Consider the following 13,097-nt stretch of genomic DNA (forward strand, 5'->3'; position numbering starts at 1 on the left):
TATATATATATATATATGTGTGTATATATGTATATACACATATACGAGGTATGATAAAAAAAAATACAGTGAATATTAATATCAAAAGAAACCTATTACGTTAAAAAATAAATGACAATTTTTCCCTTTCAAAATACTCTCCTTGCTTTTAATACACTTATCCCAATTGTTCTTGCCATTTGCTAAAGCAATAATCAATTCAAGACATCGAGGTAGCCACGACAGTGCAACTAAAGACACTTATGAAAGAGGACTTCCGGTACTGCTTTAGCAAGTGGCAAGAACGATTGAGATAAATGTATTAGAAGGGAGGGGCAGTATTTTGAAAGAAAAAAATTGTCATTTGTCTTTTAATGTAAGTTTCTTTTTATTTCAACATTTATCGTATTTTTCTTATCACCCCTCATTATATATACATATATAATAATCGTAAAAGAAATGTTATTCTCATAGTAGATATTTTTTTCTAAGGACAACGATCGAACAACTGACGAACGAATTTAACAGCTTGGATACGAAGATTAAAAAGATCAAAAATCAAATTCAGCTCTCTTCGACCGAAGACGACATACAGGAGCAGATGGCACAGTTTCTTCAAGTAACAAACATGACGACTAATCTCATAGATATATACAATATAGGATCAATTTTTTTAGAAAGAGCAGTAAAAATAAAAATAAACGAAACTCTTGCTTGATCCGCAGATGGCCGAGCGAGAAATGGCACAATTGAAGAGGGATATGGAGGAGCTCGAAGGAGTGAGACGATCTCTCGCAGAATTCTTCTGCGAGGACACAAACACATTTAAGATCGAAGAGTGCTTCAGGATATTCCATCAGTTCTGCCAGAAGTTCAACCAGGCAGTCGCGGAGAATGAGAGACGCCGCATCCAAGAGGAGCAGGTCCTGGCGCGTCGCAAACAGCGCGAGGAGCAATTGCTGGCAAGAAAACGACTGCGTGAGTGTATGCGTATCCTCACAAAAAAAAGGAACAAAATGATGCTATATTACATTTTTGTTAGTACAGTTTTGCGTTTCACGAGTTTAATTTTTGAGCAGCAAAGCTTTTTCGTAAATCGCCTTTAGAGGAATTTAATATTGTATTAATTGTATTATAAATACATATTATTATATTATGTATTATAAATATTGTATTATATAATACACTAATAACAGTGTTTTTAAAACTCAAAAATAAGTAATTAATCTTTTAAAATTCAAAAGTAAGTAATTAATCACTAACCAATTTAATACTTACATTTAATACTTGCAATTAAATTTCTGTAAGGGCGATTTACAAAAAAACTTTGCTGCTCAAAAATTAAACTCGTGAAATGCAAAACTACACTAACAAAAATGTAATAAGGCAAAGGTGCTATACATATTGCAAGATGTCCGAAAAGTATGGCAATCTCTTAATATTTCGGAAACTAGCGTTTTTGAGAAAAATGTTTTAGACAAAAGTTGTAGGGCTTAAAAAAATCTATTTAATGATTTTATCCGTTTGACCTTGAGTGGCATTGCCAAGGTCAGATAAAGATCACATTAATTTTTTTAAATGGAACACCCTATTTTTGATCTAATATATGGTGTCAAAAGCTTTTCAAAGCACTTTGATAAAGTATTTTTTGTTTGTATTTTTTTAAGTAAATTTCGAATTATGAAGCTTGAAAGTTACAATACTGCCATTATAGCATTATCCAAGATGTCCGAACAATGGCTAAAATCTTTTGAATATTGTTCAATATATGTGAAGGATTAATATATGTCAAGGTCATTGGAGGTTTCTTCTCTTTTTTTCAAAACATAAAAATAATTTTCAAAAATAAAAATAAAAGCAACAACCTTTTAGCTGGTTTTAATCATTGTTCGAACACCTTGGATAATGCTAATGCCAAAACTGTAACTTTCAAGCTTTATAACTCGATATTTACTTAATCAAAAAATATTTTATTATAATGCTCTGAAAAGCTTTTGACACCAGTTATTAAATTTTGGAATCAAAAATAGGGTGTTTTATAAAAAAAAATTAATGTGACCTTTACCTTGGCGATGTCACCCAAAGTCAAACGAATAAAATCATTAAATAGATTCTTTTAAGTCCTACAACTTTTGTCTAAAACATTTTTTTCAAAAACGCTTAGTTCCGAAATATTAAGGGATTGCCACACTTTTCGAACACCCTGTATATATACATCGAAATGGTCCCAAAAGTAGATAAATCTCGACTTTCTTTAAGAGAACTCCTTTCTTTTTCTCTTGGCTTTTGATTTCTCTTGGCGATTGATGCGTAAGATTCGTATTTATTAAATACGCAGTGAGCAATCAAGCGGAGATCCCGGGCTCGGAATCTGAATCTAACTTGATGGACTATGGGCTTTTCGATTTCCACACCGGTTTACCTCAGAGAAATTATAGCCGCGGAGAGGCCAAGGTAAAATCTGTCATCTATTTATCATTTATTTAGCGTCTACTTGTAATATCTAGCACGAGAAAAATGTTTTGTGAAAAAATAGTGACACTAAATAAAACACGATTAAATATTTTCAGATAATAGAGTCCATGAATTATAAAATTTATTGTAACAGACAATTCCGTTATTTGTGATCGTTTACAAAAACTTTTATTATACGCACTTTGTCCACTTTTGTTTCAGATTTACTAGAAAACTTACTTTTCTTTACAACTGTTGTAAAATTCCTTAATATGATTGGTTTATACATTTAGATCCATGAAGAATTAAGGGCAAAAACCAATCATGTTGAAGAATTTCACAACAATAGCAAAGCTGCTTTCTCTGCTGAACACAGCCAATCCTAGTATAATAAAAAGCGCGAATATATTATATGAAATAATCGAATGTCTTGATCAATTTTATTATAATAAATAAATTTGAGAGCGTCTTCTACGGTCGAGGCTGGATCTTGATGCTTAATAATATTTCTATTGAATTTTAAATCCATTATTTAATTTTTTTAAACTGCGCGCAAATTAATGTCGGACTTGCAACGCAATCATAAGCTGAAACTGGAATAGTGAGATCACAATTAAATTGATCTTCAATGTTTAATAATTTGATGCGAACAAGCATTTTATTAAAATACTGCGAATATTGCCTTAGAAAAATATTTGCCTCAGTCAGGGTTTGACCCTGGAACCTCCTTGAACCTGGGAAGGCATCTTATTAATTCGACTACCCAAGCATGTGATAATATTTATCATAATAAGCGGTATACAGTTTGTTTGACAAGAGCGTGTACGGCGAAAATTATTTAAGATAATAGATTGAAAAAAAATACACATGATATACTGCATGATATAGACTGTGATGCTTTATTAGTAATAAGTTGTCCAGTCACCTCTATTATCAATAATTGACTGGGCTCTCCGAGGCATGCTTTCTACTAATTTAATAGCATAATCTGGAAAATAGCGTCTCTATCAATGGAAAAAATCAATGGAAAATTTTTTTCCTTCAAAATACTCCTCCTCGCTTCTAATACACTTATCTCAATCGTTCTTGCCACTTGCTAAAGCAATACCGGAAGTCCTCTTTCATAAGTGTCTTTAGTTGCGTTGTCGTGACTGCCTCGATGCCTTGAATTGATTATTGTTTTAGCAAGTTGCAAGAATGATTGGGATAAGTGTATTAGAAGCAAGGGGAGTATTTTGAAAGAGACAAATTGTCATTTATCTTTTAACGTAATAGGTTTCTTTTGATATTAACATTCACCGTATTTTTTTATCACACCTCGTCAAACGTGTACCTTTACCGGGTGTTTGACGGTTTGCTAGACGAATTTATTTGCGTGGGCACACTATGATATGAGTGAAGAACGTGTCCAAACAAAAAACTTGGTCCAAAAAAAATTACATTGTCCCAATCAATTTTCCTTCGCCCAAGTGAATCTCTTTTTGGTGCGTTTTTCGGACAATAACAGTGTCTTTAGTGTGCTGCGAAATTTTACTTCATGAGCCAGTAAACGTCTTCTTATAGTATCACATGACACATTTAGACCCTTTTTATGCAAAATCGCTTGCTCACCACGTAATGATAGATAAGAATTCTTCTCGAGTACCCGTAAAATCATTTTGTCCTCCTTTTTCTTCGTTGTTTGCATGGAGTCACGATTTGGCAGATCGACATTTTTTACTTCGGAATAGCGTTTCACCTATTTACTGACAGATATCTTTGACTTCTTCATGTATTTAGCAGCCGCTATGTATGACATTTTCGATCCTTTCAAATGCAAACACAGAAACACGGCTTCGTAACGCGGCACTCATGACGAAATATGCCCTTCTGTGACCAAGGTCGAACGATAACTAAGACTTTCTATACAAAACGTCTTAGGGGAAGGATCTCGCTATCTACTCGTATTCGAATCTCCTCTTTAACGGTTTTTAAAAAAAAGTTTCACCGTACATGCTCTTGTCAAACAGACTATGAAAGGAAAATGTTTGCTAAAAGGTATACATATAAACTGTTTACGTAAAAGGCTAAATAATGAATTTAGAATTCATATCGAAATATTATTAAGCACCAAGATTCAATCCCGACCGTCGAAGAGGCTCTCAAATTCATTCACTTATGCGATCCAGATCAATTTATTACTGTTTATAAGTTTTTATTATAATCTTTCTCTGTGTTATAATATAAATATAATTTTATATTTGTATAAATATATTTTAAGTATAATCAAAATAATAGAATCAGAGTAAAAAAGTCTTCGACGATGTTTGTAGATAAGAAGGTTGCAGAATAGCGGTGTCACGTCGGACGAAGACGTCTCCGTCATTGGATCGCCGAGCATCCGACGTCGTTTAGGATCGTGTTCCGGCGGTCCCGATCAACAATCTACCAAAGAAGACACATATTCACCAGGTATCATGCCGCAATGTTTAAAAAAGCTGCGAAATTGAAAATCTTTTGAATAATACGAAATACAGGGATTGAAAGTAATTTGTTACTTGTAATGCCATTACCGTTACAGTTACTTTTTTTTGTAACAGATTGGTAACAGCGTTATTCTTTTTTTTGGTAACTGTAACGATAACGTAGTTACATTTTCTCGATAACGGTAACGAATTATACAATTACTTTTATCGTTACTTTTTGTATTTGTGACAAAATTTTCATATACTTAATCTTCAGCTAGTATATTCATAGTTTCCTCTTATTTTAAGACTGTTTTAAATAATGTCTTAAAATATTAATGTAGCTCTGTGATTGGTTTATGACATCTTAAGAATGCCATAAGTCAATCAATATCACAAATAAAATTAACAAGAATAAGATATTTACGTTAATAAGCATCTTAAAATACTTTGAAAAATTTATTGTGAAAAATATCAGCCGAATTACGTTTCAAAATCAAAAATTTAATTGGCGCGTAGAATTGATGTGTACAAATTCACTCTGAAATGTCTTTTCTTTTTCTAGTTGTATATTTTTATATATCAGTCTAGTGCCGTTATTGTATTGCTTTTATTAATATAATGCTTTTATTAATATTTAAAAAAATTTTAATTATTTAAACTGATCTTCAGCATTAAAAAAGTAACGAACAAGTAACGAGTTGTTACTTTTTAAATAACGGTAATGATAACGAGTTACTAGTATTTAAAAATTAATAACTAATAACGATAACAAGTTTTTAACTCGGTAACGATAACAGTAACTAGTTTCTTTTAAAAAGTAACTTTCCATTCCCTGACAAAATATTACTTTCTTTCTACTCAATTTACTTAACAGATTTTACTTAACAGATATCACGCCTAACGGCACGCTTCGTCGGCGCAGAAGTAGAATACCCTGCGAGGATGACGACGGAAATCTGATGGACTTCTTACGAACCTCCGGACAGGATAATACACGAGAGAGAAAATCATGGGGAAGTTTAGGTATTTAATAATACTTAATATGTTTTACAGTGATATTATTGTAAAAAGAAATTAAATTTCTTTTGAAAAACATCGAAGATCGATCGTGGGCGCGGAGAGCTCGCGGACAATCGCGAAGAGGGGATCTGTTAAACGCCGATTTTTCGGGAGATCGGGAACGACCGAGCTCGCCGTCTCCTCTCGCGGAAAGTAAACCATTCCTGCAAGAGGAGGAAGCGAAGCCAACTGGGTAAGACAATATAATATGTATCAATTCGACAGCTCTCTGAATTGCGTTCTTATATCTGATTCAAAATAAAGGAACGCACATTTACGGAAGGAATAGATGATAGATATATAATATTTTTATTTACTTCTCAGTTTATATGCCAAGAAGGGACCTTTGGACAATCTGAACTTAACCACACACATCTATCCTCCAATTAATATTTAACTCTAACAGCTACTTGAAAATTTTTGATACCTGCAGCTCATCTTAATTTATCAAATTATCACAGCCATAAATTTGTTAATACTTAACTCTATATTTATTAATATCTAATTTTGTTACAAATATATCAGAAATCTTGCCAGATTCCGAGCTACATATACTTACATTCCTCTCCCCCTTTCCTTATAGTCTGTTATCTATTCTTCTACTATATATATCTTTTTCGTGTTCTCTCTCATTCTTCTTTTTCTTGAATTTCTTAGCTCTCTCACAAAGATATAAATATAATATATAAAAGATAGATATACATACAAAGAAAACAAATAAAAATTTAATAAAAAAAAATTTTTCGTAAAGCTCAATTAATTTATCTTTGGTGGAAATCAGGAAAGCCTGGCGACAGAAGATTGAGGCATGGCTGTCGGAAAACGAGAAAGAAGATCGTGCGGGCGAGCAACTCCAGAGAAGAGCGAAGCAACTGCATCAAGCAAACCGACGATCCTTCGAAGACTCGGGTGAGCAGCTTACTTTTCACAAATATCGAAATAATTTTTTTAATGCCAAGCTTTCCAACATGAGACATATCCGATTGCAGAAAGTGAAGGCAAGAGCCCGATGAATACCCTGGCAGAAGATCAAACTATGCTGGAAGGAAGAGGATTCTCCGAAGTTTACGACTGGCGACCGTCCGTTGAGAAAACAGACGTGATGCGCACGATGGAGGCCATTGAAGGTACGCACAAATTATAAATTTATTGTATTTTTTATTATGACGTCACTGTAAACATTATTATAATATAATAATTGCAATTGAACCAAAATGACAACTCTGGTGACAAAATTCTCATCTTTTATATTTTTAAGAATTTTTCATATTTTAAATTTCAAAAGATTTAAAAAAATATCTTAAACTTCATAGATTTTATAAATTTTCTTCTGAAATTACAGTGAGAAATCTTAAAAATTTTATATTTTAGAATTTACATTAAAGAATCTAGAAAAGATGTAGATCTTCTAAAGATATAAACTTCATTCTAAATATATGTATAAAAAATGCTCCAATTTATATTAAAAAATTTAAGAAATTTCCTAAAAATTCCTTAAAAAGTTAGAAAATTATACAAAAATTGTAAAAAATTCTGAAAAATTCTGAAAAATATGAAGAATTCTATGAAGAATTTAAAACAAAAATTTTACCACGAAATCCATAGCAATCGATACGATTGACAATTAAAGCAAACATTTATTCCAGAAGCTCAACCGCTGTCGTCCCAGGACAAGTCTCCCTGGCGAAAGTCGAGCTTGAACGTTCCAAATAGTACGGAAGAGGCTGATCCGCGTTATTCCCGTAGATATAGATCGAGACCCAGCACAGAGAGCGCTCTAATGCCGAGCACTCTGCAGGTAAATGTGAATAAAATCAATTTATCAAGCATAATTAGCATTTAGTATACCAAATAAACATAATAATTCGTAAGCAAGAGAATGGTAAGATAACTTTTAACTTTTCTAAGTAGAGTTTTGATAAAAAGATAATCAAATACTTTCCATACAAATTAAAAAATTTTCAAAAATTAAGTTATGTCATGATACATTTATAGGCAATTAGAGAAGAGGACAGGAAGAAGAACAAGATCAGTGACGCGATAAATTTAGATACCCAGGACGAGTTGACGATCTACCTCCGGCAGCCGTATACCGGAACGCAAGCGCCGGCGACCCGGCGATTCTCCAAACTCGGCAGAAAGGCCACGGACGAAGAAAGAGTCAGCGATAAGATCGAGATCGATTCGGACAACATCGAGACACCACCAGCAACCAGACGATTGTTCAGTCCGCCGAAAGAAGTAAAACCCGTGGAGAAAGAACCCTGCAAGAGGGAACGTTGTAGCAGCTCCCTCCAAAATCGAGAAACAAAGACCGCGATATCGAAACCAATCGGGGTTAGCACAGATCTCAGTGTTGGTAAGCACAAGTTAGAAATAAACTTCTTTTTCTCTTTTTCTTCTTGTAATATGGCTACCGCCTTCACCAGAGGCTATATAGCCTGATTAGAAATAAACGAAGGATATACTCAGGTAGAACTATTGAGTAAAAAAGACACAAGAAGGAATGTATCGGTATTGGGGGTAGGCTGATCCGCGAACGGAACTACGTCATGGTAGTCATCTTGACTGGCCACTTTTTTTGATGGTTTCCACTAAAGTGGGGGGTAAAAACCCCCGAGCTCTATTGCTCTATTGTCTATGATTGAAATTTTTTTTTCTTTGGGTCTTACTCCCTTTGAACGGTCATCTTGACCGACCACTTTTGTATATGTATACTGTATAGTCACTTCCGTCCACTTGTTCAGAACCATGCACTCTCTCCTGTGTCTTTTTAATCAATAGGTAGAACACAAAAATTACAATGATATCATTTATGAAGTCAAATTATATATGTATATGTATATATATCTCATATAAGGACGTCATTGTGACATTATTTGGCTTCTATGTTCTATTTGAGCATAAACAAAAAAATCCCCGCATTATCCATTTCTACTAATTATGTAATTTCTTTTTAATTTCATTATTTAGTATCAACTGACACCTATAAAAATTATATAAATTATAAATTATAATTTAAAAAATTCCTTACAAAATATTTATTTATTTATTATTTATTATTATTATTAATTTCTACTAGTAAAATAATATATCTCAATTTCCAGGTAACTTTGATAGATACTCGGCGACACGACGAACTCGCAGGTATAAGAAAACTCAAGATCCTACGGGAGACAAGGATAAATCGGACGTGTCGAATCTCGAATTGGTTTACGATAATAAGTCAACGGTGCAGCGACCTAACACCCTCTACTTGGCCAATGAGGAGACCCGCCACGAGGACACGGACGCTATGCTACGCGTCTGGCAGGACAAGCTGAAGCGGCGTGACACCTCTTCGTCGTCGTCGCGCGACATTGATGCTGCGTTAGCAGAGATCGCACGTTCTGGTGAAGACCTTCAGCATCTGTCGCACCCCGCGTCAACAACAGCTACGTCGACGACAATGGGCCACAGGAGCTCGCGACTTCCGGTCAGCCAACCGCCGCCGGTAGTAGCGGTGACCAATACCGTGTTGAGCCCGGTGATGCAGGAGTCGCGACCGCGCGAGCCTATCACGGTGCTCACCGAGCGGGCAGTGACGAGTCGCGAGCGTCATCGGAGCATGATCGATCCGAGCCAGGTGAAGGAAGCAGTTCGTTTGACCAGCAACCCACCCAGTCAAGTGAACCAGGACCAAGAAGTCGTCAACGGCTTTCCGCGAAACGACGGAAGCTCGCCGCGAGATCGGAAGACCGAACAGAACGACACGCCCAAGATCGTAGAAGAGGAGAAGCGCGCGGATCTAAAGTCCATCGGGGACACGAGAGAGCTCGAAAAGGATATCGGATCCGCGGAAGATCCACGCGGCGATCGATCGACGACTCGACAGAACTCCACGTTCCGCAGCCGATTCATCCCTGACATAAGTGTGACATCGTCACCGCCGTCGTCCGGCAAGAGCAGGGATCAGGAGTTGAACGACGAGGGCTTCGAAGAGACGCAGAGCCTCGTGTCGGAGACCTTGAGCCAGGAGACGTCCTCGGGCAATTACGAGACGGACACTCACGACTCGACGCGATGCTCGCCGGCGGAACTGGGTGGCTACGGTGGCGAACAGCGTCGACGTAGCGCCATTACGGTGGACGATAACATGGATGGTCGAAGATCATCCGTCGACAAGTTACTGATGCCGACTTCCGCCGCCGGTAAGACATTCGACAAGAAGATGGCCGCGAGGAGCGCATCAGAAAAATCCAGCTTCTTGCCGAAGCGCACTGCGAGCGTAAAGCGCGAGTCCTCCGCGTTGAGGAAGACCGAGTCTCTGAAGAGAACCTCTAACGTTGCCCCATTGAACGATACGGGAATGTCGAGAGGCGAGGTGCAACGTTCCGGTTCTAGAAGCAGCTTGCGCAGTTCGCGGAGCTCGTTGAACAGCGCGACGTCTGTGAACACGGTGCGGAATCTGGCCGCGAATCACGCGCATCTGCGGAGCTACACCTCGGCCATCCGAGCGTTGACCAATGATCTGAGAAAGAACAGTTCATCGAGTAATCCGCAGCCGCCGAAAGATGCGGCCGACAAGAGACGACCGAGTCCTCGTCAGATTGGCGTCAGCAGGATACCCGCCAGTAGAAGTAGCAGTAGCGGCAGCAGCGTCGGACCGGCAGTGAGGAATATTCGAAACGTACCCGAGGTTAATATAATTTAAATATTTTTCTTAAAAAAAAAAAATTATATTTACACATATATAGAAAGAAGGTACATTAGAATATTATGGTCGTTCATAATTAAAATGGATCTATTTTTCATATATACTTTAAAAAAAACGAATACAATACAATATAAAGACTCTAGTTTACGAAAATGTACAAAAAATTTTTTTCATAAAAATAGTGAAGAATACCTAAAAATTCAAAATTCAAAAAATTCAAATAGACGGAATAGACCATACTGGAAGAGTAATACTCCAGACCGATGTGAACCTGACACCCAACTTTATAAAAATTAAAAATTATTAGTACAGCGCGATTGTACTTCGTTTGTACTCGTTTATAGTAGTTATACCGCTCGTTATTTTGTTTGTATCTCAAATAAGGAAACAAAAAAAGTTATAAAGAAAAATGATCAGCACGCAAGTAAAAACTATTCAAATTTCAATAATGCCATTCGAAAGAGCATTGTTTGTACTTTTTTGTATCACCTTTCAAATCGTTCATATCTTAATCGGACCGGAAATAAAGCTTTTCAAAAGACGTACAAGAGGTATTTTGGTCAATTTTTGAGATATCCAAAAGCAACAAGCGCCATTCGAAAGAGCACGATTAGCACCCTATTTGTACCTCAATCGGATCGGAAGTAGCACTTATACGAGAAACCTGTACTTCCTGTCCGATTGAGATACAATACAAAAGATTTAAAAAGAAGTACAAACGGGTGCTAATCGTGTTCTTTCGAATGGCGGTTGTTGCTTTCGGATATCTATTATTTAAAAAATTGACCAAAATACCTTTTGTATATCTTTTGATATGCCTGTATTTCCGGTCCGATTGAGGTACAAACGATTTAAAAAATGGATGATACTCGAGCTCTTTCGAATGGCATTATTGAAATTTGAATAGTGAGTGCTGATCATTTTTTTAATCATTTTTCTTTGTTTCATTTGAGATACAAACAAAATAACGAGCAGTACAAACAAGTACACTCGCGCTGCACTAATAATTTTTAATTTTTATAAAGTTGGGTGCCAGATTCACATCGGTAACTTATGGAAATGAAAGTAAAAGTTTAATTAAGAAAAAGGATGTTTTCATTTAACATGATTCCAGGAAGATTGTTGTATAATTTTTTTCACAAAGTTAACAGTTTAAAAATGACAATTTTTCTATAAAAAATTAATAATTCTTTAAGGAGTTCATGCATTTTACGCAATTTGGGAAACACACGGGGAACGTTGAGTTCATCTTTTTGTTTACTGAATTTCACTGTGCTGTGAATCCGAAAAATGTAGATAAAGTTGTCCTAGCTAATATCCAGGAAATTTTTTTTCACATTTTGAACAGAAAAAAGCAATTGTTGATTTTATTACTTTGTTGAACTATATCTGCGAATTTCTCTTTGTTTTTATAAAAATATGTTTCGATACTACTTAAGCCTTAATTCTTTCTCATCAGAGCTCATCAGAGGACTTGACAATCTGTAATGTAAGTTACCTTAAGCTATGTATACATTTTAACTTTTGCATCGAAATATCTCGAAAAGTGTAAAAGATGCAGAAAAATGTTTCAAGTAAAAGTTATACTAAAGTGGGATAAATGGTAAAAATAGTTTTCGAAAAAAATCAATTTTTCAAGATCATATAAAGATGTTTTATATTTTATGTCGAAATATGGCATAATAAAATATAAAATATCTTGTAAACTATTGAATTTTCGACAGTTTTATATTTAATCCTTTTATACGTAGAATAAAAAAAAGAATAGAATAAAAAAAAGGAATCATACTATGTAAACAAATTATATAATTCCATATAAAAACATGATGGTACTCCACATGACCTTGAAAAATTTATTGTTTTTTTGAAATTATTTTTACTATTATTTATCCCCCTTCAGACCGTATAACTTTTATTTGAAACATTTCTCCACATATTTTTACTTTTCGATGCAAAAATTAAAATACACTGGTCCAAAAAATTAAAGGATCACCTGTTCTAGCCTCTAAAAATAGGCAAACTTCAAGATAGAGCAATTTCGTCAAAAATGATCATATCGAGATGTTCAAAAAAGCATTTTACAGCTTGAAATCTCTACTTTCCAAATCGGTACTTGAGAAAACGATTCTACTGATCTTTCATGGAATTACACGAATAGAAAGGGAGACCCGACGAATCTCAAAATTTTTTACGAACTTTGACAAGTTCCATGGCGCGAATAAAAAATCGCATGCAAATGCAGTTTACAGCTTTCGAAAGAGTGAATCTTTACCTTTAATTTGCTTTTTTTGTGAGTCGTTGTACGATTTTTTTTCATCAAGTTATTCAACATTAAAAGCAAAAAATGGTCTTTTTTGCTTCAATGTTGAATAACTCGGTAGAAAAAAAATCGTACAACGTCTCAACTAAAAAAGCAAATTAAAGAGAAAGATTCATTACTTCCGAAAGCTGTAAACCCTGTT

At 35.3% G+C, this 13,097-nt stretch overlaps 1 protein-coding gene across 5 annotated transcripts in view; it reads left to right on the forward strand.

Moving 5' to 3' along the window:
• Nucleotides 1-13,097, forward strand: part of LOC105448505 — a 51,590-nt gene that overhangs the window by 35,445 nt on the left and 3,048 nt on the right. For 4 of the 5 annotated variants that reach the window (XM_011687140.1, XM_011687141.1, XM_011687143.1 and 1 more), the window contains exons 15-25: nt 472-598; nt 705-957; nt 2,318-2,433; nt 4,746-4,884; nt 5,769-5,903; nt 5,982-6,132; nt 6,721-6,848; nt 6,929-7,066; nt 7,586-7,737; nt 7,935-8,298; nt 9,047-10,617. In XM_011687140.1, coding sequence (XP_011685442.1) covers nt 472-598; nt 705-957; nt 2,318-2,433; nt 4,746-4,884; nt 5,769-5,903; nt 5,982-6,132; nt 6,721-6,848; nt 6,929-7,066; nt 7,586-7,737; nt 7,935-8,298; nt 9,047-10,617 — 3,274 coding nt within the window. The remainder of the gene's footprint in view (nt 1-471; nt 599-704; nt 958-2,317; nt 2,434-4,745; nt 4,885-5,768; nt 5,904-5,981; nt 6,133-6,720; nt 6,849-6,928; nt 7,067-7,585; nt 7,738-7,934; nt 8,299-9,046; nt 10,618-13,097) is intronic. The other variant, XM_011687144.1, reaches the window with a different exon arrangement.

This window comes from Wasmannia auropunctata, unplaced genomic scaffold (genome assembly GCF_000956235.1).
Source record: "Wasmannia auropunctata unplaced genomic scaffold, wasmannia.A_1.0 LD336085.1, whole genome shotgun sequence".
NCBI classification, from domain to species: domain Eukaryota; kingdom Metazoa; phylum Arthropoda; class Insecta; order Hymenoptera; family Formicidae; genus Wasmannia; species Wasmannia auropunctata.